Source organism: Fundulus heteroclitus, chromosome 9 (assembly GCF_011125445.2).
Source record: "Fundulus heteroclitus isolate FHET01 chromosome 9, MU-UCD_Fhet_4.1, whole genome shotgun sequence".
In the NCBI taxonomy this organism is placed as follows: Eukaryota; Metazoa; Chordata; class Actinopteri; order Cyprinodontiformes; family Fundulidae; genus Fundulus; species Fundulus heteroclitus.
Window position 1 is genome coordinate 16,159,563 of NC_046369.1, and position 25,970 is coordinate 16,185,532.

The 25,970-nt window shown below is 41.7% G+C and overlaps 1 protein-coding gene across 1 annotated transcript; it reads left to right on the forward strand.

Annotated features, from left to right (window-relative positions):
• Positions 1-77: 77 nt before the first annotated feature.
• ppp1r2 (protein phosphatase 1, regulatory (inhibitor) subunit 2) lies at positions 78-25,031 on the forward strand. Its single transcript, XM_012866008.3, has 6 exons — positions 78-466; positions 10,075-10,182; positions 11,927-12,013; positions 17,304-17,407; positions 24,099-24,296; positions 24,611-25,031. Exons 1-6 carry the CDS (start codon positions 336-338, stop codon positions 24,628-24,630), a joined length of 648 nt encoding a protein of 215 aa, XP_012721462.1. The 5' UTR covers positions 78-335; the 3' UTR covers positions 24,631-25,031.
• The last annotated feature ends 939 nt before the right edge of the window (positions 25,032-25,970 follow it).

Consider the following 25,970-nt stretch of genomic DNA (forward strand, 5'->3'; position numbering starts at 1 on the left):
AAGATGACGCTGTAGAACCGCACATCGGAAACCTCGCGATGTTTTGAGCGGAGCCAATCCGCTAGCAGAGCTCTCTCCTGTGCCCAGCAGCAGCAGCAGTAGTGGGCAGTCAGTCAGCGACCTGGAGAGCAGGCATGTCAAAGTAGTCCGTGCATGCAGGAACCTGTCTGTTACTATTATTGTTGTCATTTCAGTTATGAAAGACTGCACCTTCCAGTCATAACCTGAATCTAGGAGACCCCTCGCAAGCATCACGGAATCCAAGGACTGAGGGAGACCGAGGTAGTTAGCAGCAACCAACCGGAGGGGCTGGCTCTCTGTCAGCCTGCGTGGGAATGGCAGCTCCCCGGCCGATTAAAGGCATCCTGAAAAACAAGAACAGCGGCAGGAATCTGAAATCTCTGTCCGACGAGGCGCCGGGAGAGAACGCCGAGCACGGGCCGGGACTCACGGAGGATGACCAGCAGTAAGTTTACCCCGCAGCCGCGCTGAGGGTGGCACCCTGGTAGCTAAACACTTGTTAGCCTCTCTCTGACGTTTGTTTGGCGGCTAACCAGCAGTCTCCAGCCTGAGTCGAAGCGCTTTCTTTTCTGGGTCTTTCTTTACAGTGTCAAACGCTGATATAATGTGTGTGTGTTTGCGTGTCCGTGGGAGCTCGGGTTGATTTCAGGGGAGAAAAAAAGCGCCTTTTTCCCCCTGGTTAGCTTAGTGGTTAGCTTAAAAGAAGTTAGGCACGTCACTTTACGTGACCGTTAATTTACGACTCGCCTAACAACCCGGTAACCCTTAGGAGTTTAACTGGTTTTCAGACCCTTTGAATGTTTAAGTTTGCCACATTAAAGCCGTAGATGTTCTTTTATTTTATTTTTTTATGTGACAGATTAAAAACAAGGAAGCGAACAACTAATGAACTTGCCTAAAACTAACACCCCTAAAAGTAGTCCAGATCAACCTGGGTGTCCAGTTTAGTGCGATTTATTCCCCGTTTATGCGAGAAGAGAAACGAGACAACCTCCTAGTCTCATAAATATATAAAGATTATTAAACAAAATGCTAATATTTTCTGTATTCCATGCGAAACGCAGGGTATGCTGCTGGAGTTTTAAGCTAAGAAGTCGAATTACAACCAAATCTGTATGGTTCACACGCCTTCATCATTGACCTGCACTAGTTTTGAAGAGCTAGTTTGGGGGGAAAATGAGTCTGTATTTGTCAATTTTGTATCACATCAGCTGTTTGAGTTGGAAGACAAACATTTAGCACATTTGCGTTAAATATTATCTGGTGGAGGTATAAAAAAAAAAGTCTCCAGTTTTGCTGCCTGGCATCTCCTATTGCTACAGCCTGGACTGCTTGGCTAGGGCCGCTGGTTGATGCAGCTGCAGTAGAAGGAGATGCTCTGCAAATGTCACAGGAACAATCGAGGATCGGTCCAAAAGACAAAAGAATCATGGTCAGGGATTAAGAGGCTGTCAGGTTGGGTACGTTTCCCCCTCTTAACGCCACGGAGATTGTGAAAAGTAGCTCTGGTTTTTGCCAAGTCAGCGGTTCTGTTGACCGGCTGGGCACTTTGCCTCAGGGATGAGCTGATAAGGGTCCTGCTCTTTCTCTCTCTCTCTCTTTTGCCCTGCCACCTCTTGCACGTTGGTGTCTCTGCCAGAGACACTTTTACTGTTGCAGCGAGGTGCAACGCCGTAAATCGCCGAACTCGTAAAGATGTTTCTTTACTTGGCTTCTGCGTTGCAACCGCCTCTCATTTCTCTCTTCGCTCAGGCGACTTGCAGGATTCCCAGTGCCATAACTGGATTCAAATAGAAGAGGAATTAACTTTATTATTCAGCCAAATGTAACAAAGTGGCCAAATTAGTATAGTTAGGACCGAATAACCCGACATAATGTGCGTCTTTGACGTTATTATTTATATAAAATGAGATTAGACGGATATTTTTAGTTCTCTGTGTCACCTGAGAGCTGAACTAACGGTTCTGTGCAAGTGGGTGAATCTGCCTCCAAAGAAACAACAGTTATTGGTCCGTCCTCTATGTTTTCTCAAGGTTATTTGTCTCTTTGTTTCCAGTTACGCCCACAGTTCGCACTTTTGGACGTCTGTGCCCTTGAGCAAGTTTGGAACAAAGCAAAGCCCTTCCTCTAGGTTGCTTCTCAGCGCAGGGTGCGCAACAGGCGGTGAAATGCAATCATGTTTCAATCAAGAAGCTTCCAATACGTTGGTGTTTGGGTTCTAAGAATAATCCCACTCGTTGGAGGGCTTTTAAGGCCTTTTAAGGCCTTATACAAGCTGTTTAGTACCGGCGTTACACTAAAGGGGACGATTTAACACCACCCACATGCCAACTGCTGCTGAACGTTCGATGCTGCTTGGAGGTTCAGCTTCTTGTGTAGATTTTAATCCCTGCAAAATTCTCTTTAGCGCAAACAAACAAACAAACGAAAACAACTGAAGCGTCATTTGGAAGTTGTTCACATTCCCGGTTGCTGCATGAGAAATTAGGCCATACAAGGATAACGGTTATGTTTTTGTCCCCCACCCCCCCTCCAGCAATGAATCAAACGTTTTCTGTGTTGCTACAAAAATAGTCAGTTTTTGAGCGGCAAGGAAGTGGAGGAAAAGGAGATTCTGGAAGGATCGTGTGTGCGGCCAAGTGGCAAATCCTTAAAAGGTGAATGGAGGCTGACCGCTGTACTCTGCTGCTGTCAGCTTTCAGGTCACACTGTCTTCTTCTGTTCTCTATTCTTTCATTATTTACCTTTTATTATCATTTATTAGACTTTAGCTCCATAATTAATAGAATGCTATTTAATGCATGATTACTAAAATGTTATTGAGATGACAAAGTTTGCATAAAGTGACAACATCCAATAGTTTTCCTCCTGAGTAAACTCTTATAGTTCTGTAGTTATAAACAAAGGGAAAATCATGTTGAGGTTTGATGCTTTAAAACAACCTTTTATGCTTTTTTTTGTTTGTTTTTGTTTTTGTTTTTTGAGAAGATGCAGCGATCAGGCCTTTTCTGGCTGATGCCGAATTCCTCGTTACCTTGAAATCTGACCTGCCGATTGTGACAGATTCTGATTTTTTTTGTCGTTTCCTTAGCAGCAAGAGCTGAGAGCGCAAAAAATGTGCTGCAGATTTTTTACAATGAAAGGAATAACAATAATAAGAAATACATTTTTTTTTTTAAATGAAACCTCCTAATTACCGACCACGGCCATTTAACGGGAAATTGGATAATGGGGATGTCTAGCCAGTTGATTGGTGCTTCTTTAATCTGTTGTTTTAGGGTTAAGTCTGCGTTCTCATGTACCTGTCTGGTTGTTACCAATGCAAAATAAAGCTGAATTTCAGAAACTTCAATGTCTAACGCGTGTCCAATCACAGCTTGTTTTATTCAGACTTTATTTCCAAGAGTTGCTCGCAGAAATTTGCAGCCTTTCTTCTGTTGCCTTAAAGTTGCAGCATTCCCTACAAGCCTAACAGCAGCACAAACTGTTTCCCCTTTTGTTTTTGCGTTAATTGTTTAGAACGTAGCACAATGCCGTCCTAAATCCTCCTGCTGTGTTCCTGGAGGATATCCGGGACTGCCTCTTCCGATATGAACCCCTCGGAGGGGATTTATTTGACCACCTGTCTGTTTATGCACTCCGGCTTCACGCCGTAGATTTCCTCTCAGAACCTGGTGGCCTAAAGTCTCTCTCTGCGGTCTACGGTCATTTCAGCGACGCCGCCTCACGAATGATCCCGCAAGTGCCTGAAATGTAGTTTTTCGTTGCTAACGTCCGTAGATTGCTTCCAGACTGTTATCTAAGTTTAAAATGAAATACCTTTTTCTTCTCCATTTTATGTTTGTCCTTTTGCCGAATACAGACACTTTGAACAAGCAGGCAATCATTGTAAGTTGCTGATAGCCTGACAGGTAAGGGCACATTAATATTAAATAGTAAAATAACCCGTATGGCAAAGTAAACATGATGGAAATCCAATCAAAATGACGACGATTGGTATAAATAAGGCAGGCTACGGTCAAACATTGTGCTGCTGACAATTATTTAATTTTGCTATGTTTTTTTTGTCATCATGACACAGCATTTTTGTTGTTCTTTGTTTCTTGTGTCCACCAATCACAGCTCTTGGAAGACAGCGTCACGCCTAACAGCAGGGTCGACCACACCTCCTCGCTAAGATAGAAATCTCTGTCTCCTCACTCAGAGGAGCGATCTGATTTGCCCTAAAGCTCGCTGTGCTTTCATGCAGGGAAGCAGTGATAAAACCGTGATTCTCATTGTCGTATCGCCCACCCTTACCTTATAAATAATTCTCATTGTAAACATTACCTGATTACCTTAACGTGAGTGAGGCTATATAAGCGGTGTTATATTAAGCTATTTGGTTTACTCTAATCGTTGGCGTTTCTAAACCTGAACGACACTAATGTAAGGCCTTACTGGAATGGAAAGGGTAACTTGTTGTAACACAGAATGCAGCTTTGCAGTGCATGTTTCTGGCCTTTATCAGAGGCGCAGCATGACAGGACGGCCGGTGAAAAAACAGAGGCACATTTTTTAGAGCTCCTAAAAACTGCATCGTTGCAGTACTTTGACCCAGAGAAACGATGCAAGGAAACGGTTTTTGTTGTTTCCTTTTCTCTCGTTTTCTGTTGTGTGGCGTCTTATCCACTCGTTGTGAGAAAGACTGACGTGTGCATCAGGTTAATTATGCACGATATAAGTTTTGTTAGCTTGTTTATGTTGTTTATTTAGCTTCACGCGGATTTATTTAGCAATTCATAAGCAATATTCTTGAGCTTTTTGTTATGTAGCTTTTTAATAAGGGATGAGCCTGTCCAGATAGTTTCATTTTGAACCTGCTGATCCAACCAACGACAATGTGTGATTTGTAAACTAAACCAGACTTGTAGATGAAGTTCATTGTCAAAGTTAATCAAAAATGCAAAAATAAATTGATTTAAACAACCGTTTTTTTTTTAGCAATCTTTTAATTTTGGTTGATTTATTTATTTAAAACTACCTGAGTTTGTTCATTATACCTTGATGACCAGTGTTGGGTAAGTTACTTTAAAAATGTAATCCGTTACAGTTACAAGTTACTTTGTTTAAAATGTAATTGTAGTGTAACTTTTTTGATTACTTTTAAAAAGTAATGTAACTAATTACTTTGATTACTTTTTGATTACTTTAAGGTTTTAATGAGTATCGACCCATGTTCAACATTTAATTTTTGAGAACTGAATGTGAACCTTAAAAAAGCGGAATTGGGAATTGACACTTGTATGACTATTCCTGTATATCCATCAGTAGTTAAAGGACAAGAGTCAGCAAATACAAATTCTGCCCTGTAAAACAATGACAGCACAATTGTTGCTGTATGATCTGAAGCCCCATTTGGAGCTTTTAAACAGGCTTTGAAAAACTTTGATAATTTGCTGCTGTAATTTTATAGATTTTTTAGAATAAAAAGCTAGCAGATGTGCATGATCAAAAATAACAAATACAATTATAGAGCATTCAGTATTGTAAGAAAGCCCACACTGTTTCTGGATAAATACATTATTGTAAGAGTTAAGTTCTGTTCCGTTTTCTGCCTTTTTCGTTGTAAAACTGAAATGTCCCATGCTCCTGAATGCACCATAGCTTTCCGACGCTCACGAACGCAACACTGTGAACGCTGAGCTGTGCAGACGCGCGTTTGATTTTCCGCTTAAGACAAAGTTTTGCAGTTTCACAACACACGTCGGCTCTCACGGTTTATTGTTGTGTGTGAATAACAAGAGGTGGCTGTCAACAAGCTTGAAGGCTGTCATTTTTGATGCGCTGCTTGAGCTGAAATAAAACCGTGAAACGTTTGCTCGCTTGCTGTTCTTTCAGAAGGCTCCACCAGCACAGGATGGATCATCAGAGTGATAGAGACAAGGAGCCGTAGCGGGAAACGGCGATACAGGGCGCGAAGCAATAAAAATATCATTACATATTTCGCAAAGGTTTTTCTTTATATTTTTTAAAAAATGTAACTAAATTTGTAATTCTTAATATTTTCGGAAGTAACTGTAACTGAATTACATATTTTCTCATTGTAACTGTAACGAATTACAGTTACTCTTTTTTTGTAATTAAATTACGTAACGTCGTTACATGTAATCCGTTACTCCCCAACACTGTTGATGACACAGCCATAGTTGCTGATGTGGCATTAAATCCAACTACCAAGGAACCACCGTTCGAAATTTTGTTGTCAAACTCCAGTCTTTGTGAAGTTTTGACCTGATTAAATAGATTTTAACTGAATTATTTTCCTACAATCCAGGATTACACGGGAACAGACCCCAACAGACACATTTACAAACCATCATGGTTTTTAATGCAGACTCTGGTTGAAAGCTCAAAAGGACGAAGCATAAGGCTGGGCAATATATATCGCGATTTTAAAAATATTGAGATTTTTGTTAAAGAGATGAGACTATATGTTTATATCGAGATGGTCTATGTTGAGTTAGAATTACACCTTTCTGTATTCCAGTTAGGTTATTTCACAGCCGTTCCTCATATTTATCTACAGCTCTTTGTTAAAAAATGTGCCTGTGAGACATTTGGAATAAAGCTTTAATTCAGAGATGCCTTTTTATAATTAATTTATGAGAAGAAAAACACATCCAGATAAATATTGTATATCAGCATTCAGCCTAAAAATATTTAATAATTTTTTAGTCCATATCGCCCACCCAGCAAAGCAACTGCGCTGTACTCAGTTCAGCCTTATTTTATCCACTTCTCTGTCATCCCCTGGCAGCCTGAGTGAACTAACATGTCGTAGAAAATATACTTTTCTTTGAAATACCTTCTTAAACCTCTGTGCTTTGACTGATTTAAGTTTTAAACACCACGGGTTGTCACTGAGCTGAGTTGGTGAGTAAATGGAAAGTGTCTTGGGCGGCTGATTTCAAGTGGGGCTCACAGCGAAGGCCGTATTGTGAATGGATTTGAGCAAAGAGTTGCAAAGTGCAGGAGTTTCATCTCATGTTGGTCAAATCTGTGCCGCGTTAATACTCCACACCCCGGCGACGGTTCAGGGCCAAGTCGGGTTTATTTCACCTTCCGTGAATTAAGCTGTCTGCTCTTATTTAGTTAATGGTGAACTGTAAGCCTCACACTTAGTGATGCATTTTTTATGTCTGCCTCCATGAAACTGAAGCGCTCCTCTCTGCGGTGAGCAGTTTCAGCGACTTTCCATAATCTGACCAAGAAAGGCACAGTTTACGGCTTACTTTACAAAGGTTTGAGGTGGGCAACCTAGTTTCTGTTTTGATGAGAAACAAGGGAAATTGGGACAGAAAGTAAAAAAAAGAAAAAAAGTATGTGATTACTTTGCTATAGAAGATAATTTTTTATAATAACAGAAATATAGAAGTTTCTTTCACAAATGGGGTTTTCTTAGAGCAGCTCCAAAAAAAACAAAAAACAGACTTTAGACTGATCTTACACTGCAAAAACGGATCTAAAAACAAGTAAAATGTTCTTAAAGTTATTCTACTCGTCCTTGATTTAAAACGAAATAAGATTATCTGCCAATGGAATAAGTATCTTTGCCCCTAAAAAAAAAGATAATTAGACATCCTGCACTTGAAATAGGATGATGAAGATGAGTTGTTCCAATTTTAAGTGGAAAAATCTTATTCTATTGGCAAATCATCTTATTTACCTCCTCAAATCAAGGACAAATACACTCATTTAAAGAAAATTGTACTTATTTTTAGTTCTGTTTTTGCAGTGTAGTAATCGTCTGTTACTATATATAGTAAAATCGATAATATTTTGTGAAATAGAGTTGCCGATATGTCAGAAAATAGAGCTTCCTTTAAAAATATTCAAAGCGGACCAAGAAATACTTCATATTTGATGTAATCTGTGCCAGTCAACCAGAGTCTTGCAGCGAGACGGGAGGCTGAGATGTGAAATCGATGAGCTCTTCCCTCCGGCTCCAGTTCTCCCCTGACTGGTCGCGGTATTTTGGAAACAGCGTATTTTGTGCATTATGATAAGCAGCTTGCTCCAGTGTGGGTGCAGTGTTTTTTTTTTTTTTTTGTTTTTTTTTTTGTCCCGGGCGCAGGGCTTGACCTTTCATCGCCGTACGCCGCCGATGCTACCCGATAGTGCGGCTCAGCTCTCAGAGAGGACTCACTCTAGTTAATGAGTTTTCCTGTAGTGTTATGTCACCAGCCGTTGACCACCCTGGAGAGGCAGACCTCATCACGTAAGAGAGTAAGCGCTATATTTAGTGTCTACGAGTAGTTGGGCAGGATTTTTTCTTTTTTTTTTGTGTGTGTGTGTGTTGCAGGTGCCCCGTCATTGTGTTTTCGCTGCTATGGTGAATAGCCCTGGGTCGTCTTAAAGGGGCAGAAGCAGTTTAACTGGAAAAGAGGTTTCTGGTTCATGATGTTTAAGCAAAAACAACAGCAGCAAACACAAGCGAGGCCTTTTTAACAGCGCCTTGCTCTAGTATTCATATCCCCTGAGCTTTGTCACATTGTGTGATCCAGAAAATGTATATTAGTGGGATTTTACAGCGATAGACCAAGAAAAAGTAGCTTGGCACTTTGAGATGGACGGAAAATTAATACCTGTTTGCGAAATAAAAACAGAAAAAAAACCCTGGGAAAAAGTGGCCTACATTTGTACTCACCCCCCCCCCCCCCCCCCCCTCAGTTGTTAACTTTGTCGAGCCGCCTTTGTAGTCATTTTTGGTTTGTGTCTACCAGCTTTGCCCATGTAGAGACGCTGAGGATGTGTGAATTATTGCCACAGTTTCTAAGATGGATTTAGGACTTTGACTAGGCCATTCGAACACGTGGATATGCTTCGATTTAAACCAAAGGTGTCGAAACTCGGAACGGACCAGATATCTTTTCGTCTAAATAAAATAACTGTGCTAATCAGAAAGTCATACAGCTGGAAGAAATGTCCTAAAAGTTACAAAAAGCTTGTAATTATTTAGAGAAAATACAACTTTTTTTTTTTTTACCCGCACATAAATTCTAAATGGATAAAATTCTCAGACATTGCGCTTTACAATGTGGGGAAGAAAATGTCTGTACAACTACACATTCTGGTTTACAAGCGCCAAATATACATGACTCTCTCTCTCCCCTCTCTCTCTCTCGTCTCGTCTTCGCGCTTTTCGTCTCGCGCCGCTCGGCGCGCGGCGCGCGCGCGTCGCGCGCGCGCTCGCGCGCGCTCGCTCTCGCGCGCGCCGCGCCGCGCCGCTCCGCGCGCGCGCTCGCGCGCGCGTCGAGATAAGAGTAGAGAGAGAAGATAGAAGATAGATATATATATATATATATATAGATATAATATATATATATATATAAATATATATATATATATATATATTATATATATATATATATATAAAATATGGGTCTTTTCTCAGCTCTTCTTTGAGCTGCTGCTGACAGTTTTAACTTAATTTATCCTGGCCTGATCAGCTGGGATGCTGAGAGGACGCTTGCTCAGGGCTTACAGGCAGCAGGCGGTGGATTTGGCACCTTCTCCCGTCCCCCACTGCCTTCCTGTTTCCTGTGACTCTCGCAACCTTTTCCATGGACCGCGTCGGGGCGGGGGGCGTGTGCTGCTTTAGCTTAGCTTGAAGAGATTTAAGAGGGCAGAGATGCTGTCCTAAGCCGTAAAAAAACAATTAAACTCAATGGTAAAAAAAAAAAACCCGAAAAGAATATAAATACTGAGATGTAAAAAAAATGTGCTGAATATTGGAAAAATACGATTTATTTTGATTGCTGTTTGACCTTTAACCAGAAAGATAAATAAGTATTTCACCCTGTAAGTTATTACTTTTTTTTGTGTGCCAGTGACATATGTGTGTTCCTAAATTTATGCAGTCTTATTCAAAACTGGGCCACGTTCTGCTCTAGATTATATCTGGACTCTGTTTGGCCCCGGAGGTTTCTGTGCAGCGGATGCTTGGCCGTCTGTGTCGGCCCTTCTTTTCTAACCACCGCTTCCACTTTTTCGTCTCTGATCTCCTGACAGAAAGAAGTCGGCCAAATGGGATGAGATGAACATCCTGGCGACGTACCATCCTCCTGACAAGGACTACGGCCTGATGAAGATAGACGAACCCAGCACACCTTATAACAGGTTAAAAGCTTTCTGATGTATTCATAATATCCAGCCTATTATTACCCCGTCACAGTGTCTTCTTTATTTCATGTTTTCAGCTTTTGTTAACGTCAAATAATACAGGTGCTAGTCATCTAATTAGAATATGATGAAAAAGTTAAAAATTTTTCAGTGGTTCCATTCAAAAAGTTAAACTGGTATATTTATCTTCATTCATTACACACAGACGGATATATTTCAAGTGCAAACTCTGTAAAACGCTGTGATATTCAGCACCGGCGGCTGCACTTATATGTTGCTAGCAAACAAAAATGCAGAACTTCTGCCGTCTAATTTAAAGTTAACAGAAAGTATGACCGTCAGAGAAAGAGATGACTGAAACAAAATGCTGGGGGTGTCCAGCAAGGGGCAAATATTTAGCATCCTTCCACTATGAAGCACCAGGGTCCTTTCAGGTTGTCTTTGGGGCAGATTAGCTTAGCGAAGGTTCAACAACCCACACGTTTTCCGTTTGCCAAGTAAATTTTTAGAGGGCTAGCTGCCACAAGGCCAGTAAATGTAAAAAATAAATTGTGTTTTTCCGGTCATCATTTCAGTGAATGCTTCTTTATGTTCATCCGCTGTCAGCTCGTATGACAACAAACACACATGTACACAAACACTCGAACATGTGACACGAGAACGACAGCAACTACGTCATGTCTGTATGCTAACAACTAGCATGAGGCTCAGGCTAATTACGTAGCGGGATTATGTGGAGATATTTAGCTGGAGTCAGACTTACTTTGCCCGGTAAAAAATGTGCTTGGCTGGTTGATTTTTATGTCTACCGGCCAACTTGGTCAGTGAATCGGAGAGTTAATTTCGGACACTGCCCACACAGCCAACATAGTGACTTCAGGACAACTCTGTGAATCTCCTGTGGAGGTCCAGAAACCAGACTTGAACCTGAATGAACCATTCGAGTTTGAGAGTTTAAGCAGTGAGGAAAATTGCCTAAAACAAGGCAGTCTTTTAACATCATCCTCAAAAACACTGGAATAAGAAACTGCTGCTAAAGAGCGGTATGTATGTGGGATTTTCTTCAGTTTTTTTCCACTTTCAATGAATGTGAACGGGTTTCAAACCCTCTTCACTTCATAGTTACTGGTTATTGTGTGCAGAACCTTTTTATAGAGAATAAAAATAATGACACCCTTTCTGGAATGAGTAACATGAATGAGAAAAGGTGTGAATACTTTCTGGATGCGCTGTAAAAGCTATGGTTTTAACTGAGGTCGTTGTAATTTTGTTAAGACGGCTTTCTAGGATAGACAACTCTATAAAATCCTGCATGTTAGAATTTCAACAAATAAAATCATTGTTATAAATTTTACTGAATTGTATGTATGCTGAATTAATTACTTTTTTATTAGACTTGGAATTATTGCCATATGCTGGGAAGTTACCTTCCTCAGCTAATACAACCTTTTACACGTAGTAGAAAAATTTAATTTAGCAAGACCAGATCACAATATGTTGAATTGGATTCTAATTAGATTTTATTGGAATTTCTTCCATGAGTTTTAAACCAAACACGTTTACTTCCTCTCTGAATTGGCCTTGGCTTGATTTTCTTGTAAATTTGTATCATAAATCATCTGAGCTTAGTTGAACAGAACCACATTAGTTTTATCTTTTTCCACCTGTCCCTCAGCTTTCTCCGTTCTTCTTTTTGACCTCTCTGGGTGTCTCTCTCTGCTTTTTGTCTTTCTGTCCTCAGGATGGTTGGGGATGACGATGACGAAGGGGCACTAAGCGACTCAGACGGCCACGGCGGAGGGCTCGCGCCTGATGACCTGGCCTCAAAGTAAGCATGAAAACAGTGACCCATGGAGACAGAAAAAAATAAAATCATATGCGAAAATGCTCGGGCAATGGAAACAGAACCACAAAGTTGTTTCAAGGTAATCTAGTATTAAGGAAAATGGGTTCTGTTCTCAGGTAGCCCAGATGAGCTGATGACTTACGCTAACACCCTGGTACTCCAAAGAAAATATTAAATGAGTTAGAAAGGTGGCTTTTCTCTGAAGTCACAGAAGCGCTATTTCCTTTAGGTAAAAATTTAACTCAAGCAATTTTATAACGCATTAGAGTAATACATTATCCTGGTTTTGAAGGATAAAAATCAAACGGTAATTGTCATCACAATGTCAGTTTGATCAAAATCACGAAGGACAGCTGTATGTAATATCTGGATAGTTAAGCCGTTTAGATTACTGCTTTGGCCAGGGTTAGTAACCTGAAATGTAGTATTTTCAATGATCTTGAGTCCCCAGAGGAAGTAGTAAAAATAAAGACGACAAACAAGCTTATATGAGAGGCAGCCGGACTTTCGCTCAGTTTTTCTGAAAACTTTTTGACACTTATCCAGGAGTTTTTAGCCCCAGTTCCACCAAGCCTACTTGCTTTGACTCGCCCACCTCGGCTCCTCCCCACTCGAGTTAACTTTAACCGGTTTGTGTTTTGTGTTTTGGTTTGGGTCTTCTGTCTTTGGGGCGAACCATTTTCTGTGTGACCGTATTATTAGGTTTGAAATTGACGGGCATTTTAAGAAAATTCTCTTGAGTTTCTCAGAAACTGCTGACACACATGGAATAACAATAGTCTTGCGTCTTTGTCTTTTGCTCTGCGTTAGACGCAGTGTAGTTATTTTTTTTTTTTTTCAGACAGTTTTGTCAGCCAACTTGACAGATGACCTGTTTTGATAACCACAAGCTTGCAGTGGTTTCCTGACGTGCTTGTGTTGTTTTTGTTTTTCTGTATCAAAGAGAATGTTGTCCACCTGATAACTCAGAAATCTGATAACAGAGAGTTTGTGTTCCAGTGGGTGATGGGAATCAAAATGCAGATATTGGTCTGTGTGTGTGGACCTTCCGGTAAACCTCAGTTTACAGTCCAGATAGAGCAACATGTTAATGTCGGCATCCCCTCTGGTAAACTTGATATTGCTGTCCACTGAGTTGATGGGGTTGATGATTGCCTCAACTTCTTTGGTTTGGATTTTGGAACAAGTGCCATCCATTTCTAGACCAGCTGTGACATCATCCAGAGAAGACGGCTCACCCGCTACTACCATCTAATGTAGAACAGATTACTAGATCAATGTGTGCTTCTGTGTTTTTTTGTCTCTCTTGTTGTGTCTCTGCTCTGTCTTCTGTAACCCCAGTCGGTCGAGGCAGATGACCGTTCATACTGAGCCCGGTTCTGCCGGAGGTTTTTCCTTCCCGCTAATGGGTGGTTTTTCTTCCCACTGTGGCTTCATGCTTGCTCAGTATGAGGGATTGCAGCAAAGCCATGTACAATGCAGATGACTCTCCCTGTGGCTCTACGCTTCTCCTGGAGTGAATGCTGCTTGTCGGGACTTTGATGCAATCAACTGGTTTCCTTATATAGGACATTTTTGACCAATCTGTATAATCTGACCCAATCTGTATAATATGATTGAACTTGACTTTGTAAAGTGCCTTGAGATGACATGTTTCATGATTTGGCGCTATATAAATAAAATTGAATTCAAATTGAATTGAATTGACAGTGTTTAAAAAAAGTTAGTGCTCCAACTATAGGTTGCCTATGTGTGAGCCACCAGAATTGACAAAGACTTCTGCTTGAATAGAGAGAGAAGTCTTTACCCTGCATTAAAATGCTTGTCTCAGGATGTGTCTGTAGTTTGTTTGAGCTGATAGTCACATCAGATCTTGATCTAAGCTTTCTTCTTATAATAGAAGCTTTTTTTTCTGGTAATATCACGACTTTACTCTCATATCATCACCTCTTTATTCTGATAATATTATGACTTTAATCTCGTAATTAAAAATCGCCGATGTGTGGCCCGATCCATGCACTTTTAATAAAAATTTTTGTGTTTTCTTTTTATTTGAAAAAGTATTGAAAAGCATCAAAATACATGTTGGCACCAATACCAAAATGGTTTTTTTTGTATTTATTCATATTTAATTCTAGATCTCCTGCCCTGCAAAATGTATCTTGAAAGAAGTCTATCCCACCCCTGAAATTGATTAAGATAAATCTACTGAAAGAGACTGAAATAAGCGGTCTTTATTGTAAGATATTCATTTTGACTGAATGAATCCACATTACCAAAATGAAGGAGAGAGCTAGCCTCCCATCTCTATACATCGTCTTTGATAGTCTTAAGAGGAATGACGTTTATAGACTTCAGATTTGTTAGTTTTGGTGTGTTTACCAGCAAACATCTCATAGATTCTGCCTCCCACTGTAAAGGGATTTAAAGTATTTATTAAAATTTTTTTTAGGTAATTTGTTTGGATGGACTGTACCCAAAACACAATACTTTAGTTTTTGAAAAGCTTAATTTATACCCGGTGGAACAACCGTATTATTTCAATAGTAAAACTAAATACTCAAAACAGTGTCCCGGGTCACATAAATATAACAAAATGTCGTCGGCAAATAATGACATTTTTTGACTTCATCCCCTCTTTATGTTGATTTTGGATAAGTCATTGGCTAAGGGACCAAATAAATAGGGTTGAGAGGACAGCCCTGCCTCACATCTCTTTCTAGCCTAATCAAGTCTGATATACCTTAACTCTTGCCTTCGGATTATCATTTAAATCGCTTATTGGTCTAAAATCGCCACATTTAAGGCTATCATTACCTTCCGCAAAACTTTGGATTGAGGGACATGACTGCTTCTCTCCAGGAGGCGGGTGTCTTGCTCTTGTTAAAACCTAGTTGAAAATGTGTTGTAAAATCAGGGTTACTGCATAAAAATCTGATTAAAAAACCTGTTCAGGCCCGGGCCTTTGCTTGGTTTCAGATGAATTATGGCCCCAATAATTTCTTTAATCAATACCTCTTGTACAAATTGCTTGCTTTGGTCTAGGCATATCAGTCTTTCTAAAAAAACATTAAAAAAAACACTGCTCTGTATTCATTGAAAGCACTGTGAGTACAGGGGATGTAGGAATGCTGTGATACTGCAGTACATCAAAACATCTTTTTATTAAAGCTTTTCACTTATAAATGAAGGCGTGTTTCCTTAAAAACTGTAAATGTTACGCCACTACTAAACAAACAGCTCTCCTGCCAGCGCCCGCTGAAAGGCAAGTAGACGAGTAGCTTCACAAGTAATGCAAAAGCAGACAGAGTTGGGACGTTCTCCTGTGAAATCCCAGCGGTGCGCAGTAACTGAGTCAGCAGCAACTTGTCAAGGAGCCGCAGTGACAAGCCAGGTGGGCAGAGGGGAGGGGGGGGGGTGGCTCGGTAGGAATATGTCACAGGTCCAAAACAAAGACGAGCAATGCACCAAAGAGGAGAAGCAGCAGAAAAGAGGTCCGGGCATTTTGGTGCAGTTACGGCTTTGAGTCTTTTCGGGTATCTCTTTACAAGCTTTCCCAAATCTAGTGAGTAAAAGTTGGACTAATCTTTCTTTTCAAAACAGTTTAAGCTCAGCCAGAAAGTAATTTTGTCATTTTGCGGCATGTTCTCAAAAGAACTTAGGTCTGGGCTTTTACTGGGACATGCTAGCGTATCGACACGCTTTGATCTAAAGTTCATTTATAGCTCTGGGATCGTTGTTCCCCTGGAAGGTAAACCTAGAAGCCAGTTTTTAATTCTTTTGCAGCGTAGCACAGCTTTTCTTTATAGGGTTGCCTTGTATTTAGCCGCATTCATCTATCAACTCTGACCAGCCCCACCTTTCCTTCCTGGAGTATGATGCCGCTGGGTTTGTGCGTAACTCCTAGCTGTCCTGCTGACAGACTCTTCGACCAGAGCTCCAGATCTCTGCAGCTCCTCCAGAGTTACCACGCTCCTCTTGGTGCTCCCTTTGATTGACCTGTTAGTTCAGGCAGATCAACCATGTTTGTAGGTTGGTAGTTTTTGATAATCGACATTGCAAGAATGAACTCTGTTTATTAAGCGACTTCTGGAGCCAGTTGGTTGCGTTGGATTCTATTTGAGGATATCAGAGCAAATACATGTCACATTTTTTTGAGATTGCATGTTATCTCTTTTTTCGGTGTGACTGCTCCGTATTATTATAATATTTTTTTTTAAACGTGGTTTTTCTGTTTCTGCATGGAGCCAAAATGAGTGCAGATCAATAAATGTTTGCCTGCAGCCCTGCATTACAGGGAAGCGATGTGAGAAAAAAACAAACAAAAAAACGGTTCTGAACATGCTTTACATGCTGGACTGTGTTGATGTTGATTTAAATGTTAAAACAGTTTATATGTTTCTATATTATTTTTATTTTTTTGTTGCCATGATCAAAACTACCTTCAGAACAGATGTTTTACAGATTTAACATCTCTACTTCTACCCTTTGTTTTTTTTTTGGTCATAATTTGTATAATCAGTTCTGAAAGTTTAGATCCTAATAATCCAAGAAACATTCATCTGTCCCTCCAGGCAGCCCATCAGGATGTAAACGGGAGCCCGAGGAGTGTTTTTGCTCTGGGCCATGGTGCTTATATAAGTGCATTAAAGCTTGGATGGGACGAGGCAGTATGTACGTTACACACAGCGCAGCGATTAGCCTCCGGCCTGCAAGTCAATTAGCTGCTTTTGTCTGCTTTTGTAACGAATGCCCTCTTTTGTTTTTACGCTAAACTCATCAGACGGTCCCGTACGACTGCTGCTCCCGTCTCTCCCGCTCCGCTTCTACGTCTTGCCTAAACTTTTCTCTCCCGTCCAGTTTTAACCCGTCAGACTCAATTATCTGTGTGCGCTTGAACTCCAGTGAAATGTACACTCGGCCACCCTGAGGGACTCGCGGCAGCTGGTTGGGAGAGCAGCAGCGCAGCAAAGAGTTGCTTCCCTGAGGCGCATTCACTACCATCCACTCAGCCATAAACCCTTATTCATTTAATTAATGTTTCTAGTGGGTCTGAGAGGTGAGAATAGATGCCTGTGTTATTCTTATCCCTCGTTTGAGTCATCATCGCACACATTTCCACCGTTCCACAGGTTTATTCTCTAAGGTCCGGCTCTTAACGCGTGTTTCTGTAGTAAGCTGTGAGCGCTATGATCTCTCTGCATTGATGTTGACGGTTAGCGTCGATGTGCCGGAAGGACACGTTTAAGGCTCCTCTAACTTTGTTCTTCAGGCTGGAGGCAGCGGAGGGGACGGAGCCACGCTTCATGAAAGGAGAGGAAGAGAGCAGCGAGGAGGAGGAGGAGGAAGAGGAGGAGCTGACTCCAGCAGAGCAAGGTGAGCTTTCTTTCCTCTAATTGGTCACACGCACAATGAGATCGTGGTCTCATTTGTTTTGAATTTCAGTCAATGCGGTCATGGTGGTGGGCTGTTATACAGAGCTATTTTATCCATTTTGTCGTAATCAAGCCATAAATGTTTTTTTTTGTTTTGTTTTGTTTTTTGGTGTAGACCAACAAGTTGTGAGGTGAAAGCAAAACGGATGCTTCATTTTCTTTTTCTGTTTTTATAAATAAAAATCTGAAAAGTGTAGTATGCGTTTGTATTTTCTCCCCTCAAAACCCTTTTTAAACTACATTTTGTTACATTTAAGCTTCATATCTTTTGGAGTATATGTTTACAAGCTTTGTACGTTCACTTTGATTAAATAAAACAAAAAAAAAAATGACTTATCCCAAAGAGGGAATGAAGTGTTTTGAAAACATGATCCTATGAATCTTTCTACAAAGAGTCCTAATAGATGGCGATGGGTGCGGGCAGGATTATAGCCGGTGTAGTGTTACAGCGGATCTGATGAAACCTCTGACTGAAAGCCCGCCGTTGTTGTTGTTGTATTACAGTCTCCTGGAGAGCGCAATAATCGTTGGCTGATATCCTCCCAGTGTTAGGAACTTGCATTTGTGGCATGCTAATGCGATAATGCTAATTTGTGTGAAACGAATGACATCGGCCAAAATGCCGAAGACCACAGAGCGATGGAAGCACAGATGAGAACGAGAGAAGAAAGGAGAGATCCCGACGGAGATCGTTGTTGCAGTATTTGCCGATATTATCTCCATCAAATAGTTATTTAATATCGTGCAGCCCTACTTGTTTGGACAATCGTGTCTAGAGGTGTCAGCGCAGCCCCCAGATCAGAGCTAGCTGCCTTCTTTATCTGTATGTTGAGCGTTTTGCAGTCACTGATGCTGCTACCCAAACATCAGGTTTTCTTTGCAAATTAGCTTGATCTTAGCTAAACTGAATGGAAAGCATTTGTGAAAAAGGATTTCATAGTCCTGTCAGAGATTCTCAAGTTGGATTTAAATCAGCACTTTGAGTGTCTGCTTCTGTGTTGATTGTTTTGCTGCCTTTCACAGGTTTCCGTAAAGAATTGCGCTGCATTTACCTCCATCTATGACTGCGCCCCACCGTGTTTCATTATGGGGACGGTGTGTTCAGGGTGACGGTGTGTTCAGGGTCCAGTTTGACTTGTGTCAAAAGCAAAGCAAGACCGACTCTCGCGATGCACACAAGACTTCTGAGCCTGTGAGTGCGGGCCGAGGGCTCCTGCAATTGCAAGTGCGGTATTTCCCCCACAGACCACCAGGGCGGCCGAGAAAACCTTAGTTCGACCTGAAATGACTCATTTAATCATCCAAAACGGTATGGAACATATTAATTAACTGAAAAATGTTGCATAGTATGCCTTTAAAACTGAAAACGATGTACAAGTATCCCTCCACTTCACATTGATGCACTGCTTTGTAGCTTTGTAAAATAACATTCATGCCTTTTGTCTATGTACTGCAATGCATCTATAGCAGGGGTGTCAAACTTATTTTGGTCTAGGGGCCGCATTCAGCTTAATCTGATCTCAAGAGGGCCACACGAGTTAACTCATTGCAAGATTAAATAGAACTAATTTAATTTAAATTGTTGTTGATTTTTATATTAAATGAATTTCACTTTTACACAATATATAATGAATAACCTCAGTATTTTTGAGAAAAGTATTTGCAATTTCAACAATACTTTTACTCAGTTAGACATTTACTTGTGCATTATGCATAAGAACTGATCACAGTGATTGTACAATGTTGAAAAACATTTATTCACATTTTTTGGAACTTTAAAACACCGTCCTGCATGACAAAATACATCAAACAGATAAAAATTAAGAAATTATTTAAAATCAATTTTCCACATCTGAAGCTCAGTGCTACCATCTGCTGATTAAAATGTTTTTTTTTTCAATAATTGTTTTATCATTCTCTTCCTTTTATCTACTCTTTCTTTCACCTTTTCTTTTGTTCTTCTTGTTCTTCCTTTCCTCTCCTACTTTCCCATTGTAGTGTCCATATCATTTGAGATATTCCCCTCATGAATCATAATAAAACTATTCACATTCATAAATCAAGCGGAGCACTATGGCAAAAGCTGTACTGCTCCACTTGTGAAAGTCAAATCTGATGAGCTCTCTTTGGCATTAAGACAACAATTCTTATTGCCACATTGCCAGACAGGACACTGGAAAAAATATGTACCGTATTTTCTGCACTATAAGGCGCACCGGATTATAAGGCGCACCTTCAATGAATGGCCTATTTTAAAACTTTGTCCACATATAAGGCGCACTGCATTATAAGGCGCATAGAATAGACGCTACAGTAGAGGCTGGGGTTACGTTATGCATTCACTAGATGGAGCTGCGCTAAAGGGAATGTCAACAAAACAGTCAGGTAGGTCAGTCAAACTTTATTTATAGTTTACAAACCAGCATTATGACAAATCCGTTTACTCCCAACATGAATGAACAGCTGTTTTATGTGATGTGGTATTTCGTTTATCTTTTAACAACAGCAGCACAATATGTAGTGCAACATTTATATCACATAGTGGAGGGGAACTTTTCCTGGATTCAATAAACACGTAAAGAACAGTCTGATACTGTTACAGTAAATCAAACGTTAGTGCTATCACAATATAGCAACACTCGAAATAGTGCAAAGCAATAACAATATATAACGTTGCTCAAACGTTAATGTCACACAACACAACACACAAAATAAACATGTAAAACTCACTTTATCAAGTTATTCCGCAAATCCCTCGAATTCTTCTTCTTCAGTGTCCGAATTAAACAGTTGGGCGAATACGGGATCCAACGTGCCCGGCTCCGTCCCGTCGGCGTCGTCACTAATTGAGTCAGTGTCGCTGCTGTTGTCTAGCAGTTCAGTGACAATTCCTGCCTTCCTGAAAGCTCGGACCACAGTTGAGACTGATATATCATCCCAGGCATTTACGATCCACTGGCAGATAGTGGCGTATGTCGTCCGGCGCTGTCTCCCTGTCTTGGTGAACGTGTGTTCGCCTTCTGTCATCCACTGTTCCCACGCATTTCGCAGTCTAGCTTTGAATGCCCTGTTGACACCAATATCTAGCGGCTGGAGTTCTTTTGTCAATCCACCCGGAATGACGGCGAGTGTTGAATTAGTGTGCTTCACTTGTTTTTTGACACCATCTGTGATGTGGGAGCGCATGGAGTCGTAGATCAATAGGGACGGAGCTGTGTGAAAAAAGCCACCCGGCCTCTTCACGTAAATTTCTCTCAACCACTCGCTCATCTTTTCTTCATCCATCCATCCCTTCGAGTTAGCTTTGATGACGACGCCGGCTGGAAAGTTTTCTTTTGGCAAGGTCTTCCTCTTGAAAATAACCATGGGTGGAAGTTTATTGCCATTAGCCTGGCAAGCGAGAACCACAGTGAAAGAGGACTTCTCATTCCCTGTGGTGCGAATATTTACCGTGCGTGCTCCCATTTTATCCACAGTGCGGTTAACAGGAATATCGAAGGTGAGTGGAACCTCGTCCATGTTGGTGATGTGCTCTGGCCGGATCTTTTTTTCAGTAATGTTCTTTTTGCAATATGCGCGGAAAGTGGCCAGCTTTTCTTGGTAGTCTTTTGGCAGTTGCTGTGAAACAGTAGTCCGTGTGCGGATGGAGAGATTACGTCTTTTCATGAACCGAAAGCACCAAGAAGGACCGCCTTTAAAATCGGTAATGTTAAGTTCGCTTGCTAGCGCTGTTGCCTTCATTCGAATAGTGATTGTACTGACACTTCTACTTGCTGCTCTCTGTTCAACAACCCACTGTTCGAGTTTGTCCTCCAACGGTAGCCATCTCGCCTTGTTCCCTCGGAAACTCCGTTTAGTTTTCTTTACTTGGCGCAGGTCGTCTTCTTGCTTCCTCCACTTCCGCACCATTGATTCGTTAACGTTAAATTCTCTGGCTGCTGCTCTATTCCCGTGTTCTACTGCGTGACTGATCGCCTTGAGTTTGAACTCTGCGTCGTAGGCGTGTCTCTTAGTAGGAGCCATTTTGGGGTCTGTACGTCACACACATGGAATGAAATGGCGCCTCGCGCAGTCATATAACCCAGCATGCACCGCGCGCTTCTTCTTCTACGGGGGAAAATGAAGTCGGCGGCTGCTTACCGTATTGGTCCATATATAAGGCGCACGGGATTATACGGCGCACTGTCAGCTTTTGAGAAAATTTGAGGTTTTTAGGTGCGCCTTTTAGTGCAGAAAATACGGTAGTTATTTATTTATTTTGATAAAGATAATGCATTTAGCCACCGGGCCGGACTAAATTGTTCGGCGGGCCGGAACCGGCCTGCGGGCCGTATGTTTGACACCCCTGATCTATAGTAATATACCTAGTGGACTATATGTTGTATCTAGAGTTAAATGAATCACGCATATCCCGGTAACATAATGGGGGAAAAGTTTAGGGGGGGATAAATGCTTTTGCTGGTAAATGATAAAAACCTGGATCAGTATCCGTAGTTTACTGGTTTCATTTTCCATCTTATCAAGGGCACCCACACAGTTCACCTTTTCTATTTATACCCACGATCTCAATAAAAAGCATCCTCTGCAGCTGTGAGGGTGGCCCAGCGGAGCGTTGGCAGGAAAGGTCTCCATCGCAGACGTCCCCAAGTGTCCTCTGGGCTCCCTTTGACCTTTTCTGTGCTGTCCCCGACCAAGACGCAGCCATTGTACAGCCGCGCTGTGTCAGCAGGATTTTAACCAGGCCGTCTGCGTGCGTGCTCGCAGGCGCGCATCTCTCCAACTCATGATGAAGCTTACTGTGTGTGGTGTGTGTGTGTGGGGGGTGGATAGATTGGGTGCCAGCATTCTCCCTCTCTGTACTTTCACAGAAATAATCCTCTCAGATCGCTCGCCTGCGTTTCAGATTTATATCTGGAAGGGGGGGGGGGGGGGGTTAACCTGGAAAATCTGCAAATCAAGTGGATATCACTCAGCATCACAGCTGCAGCTTCAGTACATGCTGGACCAGCTGATGCCACCTGCTGGAGGGAGATGGCAGTGCAGGCGGGAACGCTGGATTTCTTCACCCACTTTGATTTCCATTCATTTGTTGGCAGCATCCGTTTTCCCTGATTCCATTTAATGCCTTTTATGAAATAATGCCTAGCTGTTGTTTGATTATCTTCAGGTATTTAGACGGTGATTTACTCAGCCTGTCTGTTACAAACACGGACTAACTGAGGGCCTTTAATCACCTTAACTAGATTCCACATGCAAGCGGTGACACAGATTACTACACCTGACCACGCGGCGCAAGACGGCGGGTCCGGGTGTCAGCTTGCTCTCTGATGCCCAGAGGAGGGGGTGGGGGGGGGGGGGGGGGGAGACCTGTGTCAGTCCTCAAACAGGAAAACATGCGGCGAGTAAAACTAATCTGAGGATTTTTCTTGATCACTGCGAGGTTTAACTTTGACGGATGGAGGTCTTGCTGTGGTTAAGCGCATTAGAATAATAGAACAACATGGTGGCCTCTTTTGACTATTGAGTTCTGCTTTTGTTGTTTATATCAAATGAACAAGTTTCAGCATCACATGGAGTTTTTCAGCTTAGAATGACAGCATGTGAAGAAAGGTTAAACCCCAAAAGCAAGGAAATGCAGCTGCAGAATGTCAGGAAAACCTGTAATAGCGCTATTATTGTGATGCCAACATCAGTGATGATTAACGCGCTTTTTCCTGGCTATTGTCCCATCATAATATCCCTAACATGAGCTTTCTTTGCTTTCTATGAGCTTTAGCATCTTGGCAACTAAAATATACATACAGTGTGCATTTAGGACAGTTAAAGACCATCCAGCTGGCTAAATATAATATTTGTAACTGGGATGGGCGATGGATTTGAAACTAATTATCATTGTAAGCTTTAATGTGTTTCGAGAAAGATAAAAGTAAAAATGGTGTTTAAAATGTATAAATCTATCACTGCATACGGCCTGATTCCAACAAATACAAACACTGCTTCAACAATAAAGCTTATGTTTTATCAAAAAAAGCATCTGTAATACACCGGTTATAAGGGCTGCACAATATATGGCAGCTTTATCCTTCTTGCAGATTGATTGTACGCACTGTGCATATCCCAGGAAACCAAGTGGACTGCTATAAAGGTTGGCCGATTATTTAAATACCATGCGTTCAGTCTCTCGATGCCTGCAATATATTTGATGCTGCATTAAACGTGTTGTTTAACGCAGCTTAAGCAGTTCTAGAAGGTAAAGAGGGGATAAGTTGGAAAGCCTTTTTCTTTTTCACTGCCGAAACAGCAGATGTCAGCCAGAAGATATTTTCTTTTTCAAATAACAAAACCTAAGAAAAAAGTAACAGAGAGATCCATGGTGGCTCTGGGGGAGCTGCACAGATCCACGGCTCAGGGATTTGTCCTGCGCTCCACTAATCTGGCCTTGATGAGGAAGAGCAAACGCGTAAGAAGGTGTCCTGGTCACATGCAACCAAATCTCAACTGTTTGGCCACCTTAGTGGTGCAACCTGACAAAATGGGGAAACTGTTGAAGCGGTACTATTACGACGCACTGAATGTTCTTCACTGGTTTAAAAATATTTTCACCTTTTTATTTTATTTATTTTTTTATACAGCCAAGAAGAAGCATTTTCAGATGATGAGGAAGATGCACTATAACGAGGGCCTGAACATAAAGCTGGCTCGCCAGCTCATCGCCAATGAGCTGGAAGAGGAGGAGGAGGAAGATGAGGATGAGGATGAAGAGATGAGGGACGCGACAGAGGACCCGAGGGAGGAGACGGAGGAGATCACCGTAGACCCGCCACAGGAAGGTAGGGAGAAGGGATGCTTGGTTCCTTTACACATTAGATCATTTATTTAAAACAAAGCGTGTGAGGGATGAGTAAAACTAATCGGACATGATGGGTTTGCTCATCTTCATCAGTGTAGATTTCATTACGGTCCGTTTATGCCTCCCGTGGATTATATTCTCGGCCCATTAGAGCGATAAGTCATTGTCGCCGTGAGTGTGAATTAAAAGCATCCCTGCGTTGCTTCTGTGGCGAGCAAGCGTTCAGTGAATCCCTACTAAATAATGTACGTTTCAATCAAGCATCTCCCATTGCTCTGCCTGTCTCTCCTCCAGCCGATTCCCTGGAGTCGTAGAGGACGTCTCCCCCCCCCTCCCCCTCGCCGCCGTCAGCAGCGCCGCGTCAGATCGAGGCCCAGCGAGACGCCGCCGATCAGATCTGTGACCGAAAGCCGAGACATGCAGCAAAAACACCGCTTCACTACCTGTGTAACATCTCCCAACAGCCAATAAGAGTACCAATCACCTCTTCGTCTCCACTAGTCCATAAAACTGTGCAATATTTTTTTTTTTTCTTAATAAAAAAAAAAGGTTTCTCAGCACCAGGAATAAATCCCAGCACCTAATATGAAGACTGTTGCTTGTCCTTCCTCTCCTCTCCTGTTGCCAAGAACGCTCTCCTCACATCTCTCTTGGACTGACGTCGCACTGAAGAATATATGACTCAGGCCCTGAAAGGAGGATCAAGGCCTTTTTTAAAAAAAAAAAAATAAGAATAAAAACAAAACAAACTCACAAAGCTGGAGGTTATTCTGGCACAACCCAGCCTGTTGGTTCTGGAAGAGGCCGTGACGCGGATGCCGTTCCCCCCTCTGTGACCGACCAATCACACTGCTGCGTTCGATTTCCATCAGTTCTTGTCTTTAGAAGTAGTTCAACCGCCGACATTAACGAGGCTGCTCCTCAGACAGTATTTGGCATGTTAGAATTAAAAGTTTGGGGAATATATTAGTCCAAATTGTATCACCAAAAATAATAAGCATCTTACAAGGAGAAATATTTACTTGATTGTCTCTCTCTCTCTGATTCTCATCTTTTTAAAAAAACTCTTATTTACTTTGGTGTGAGGAATCATCACACGCACGCACAACCTCGGTTCAAGTTTACATTTATCTGTCGCAGAACCGAACATCTTGAGGTACATTTTTCATTCACTGGAATCGTCTTTTTTTTTTTTTTTCATCCTTTCAAGATAGTTTTATTAAAGAATAAGACAGGAGAAGCTGATCAGTTTATCCGTGTGTTCTCTGCTCCCTGTAAGATCGCCCAGTGTTTGTTTTCTTCGACAGTATCAAAGGGCTGCTACTGATGGAGCTGAAGAGAACAGCGCTTACTTAGGTGGACTGTCTGAGCCGGGCCAAACAAAGTCAGTAAGTTATTTGAAGTGAAGTCACGGCGATGTTGTGAAGCGTTCGTTTTTTATTAACCTGGCTTTCGCTCTACGGTTCGATTTTTTTTTTAATGCTTCGACGTTTGGTCCGCTCAGGATCGTCGTGGCGAGAAATGTGTTTTCCATGCTACTGACTCACGTCGGAGGATGTTGAAGGTGGAGTTCAAACCACTGCAGCTTATTTTGGGGGTGTTACTGCTTTATAGTCTTAAAAGAGGAAAGCCAGTCACGCCGATGTTGACTGTA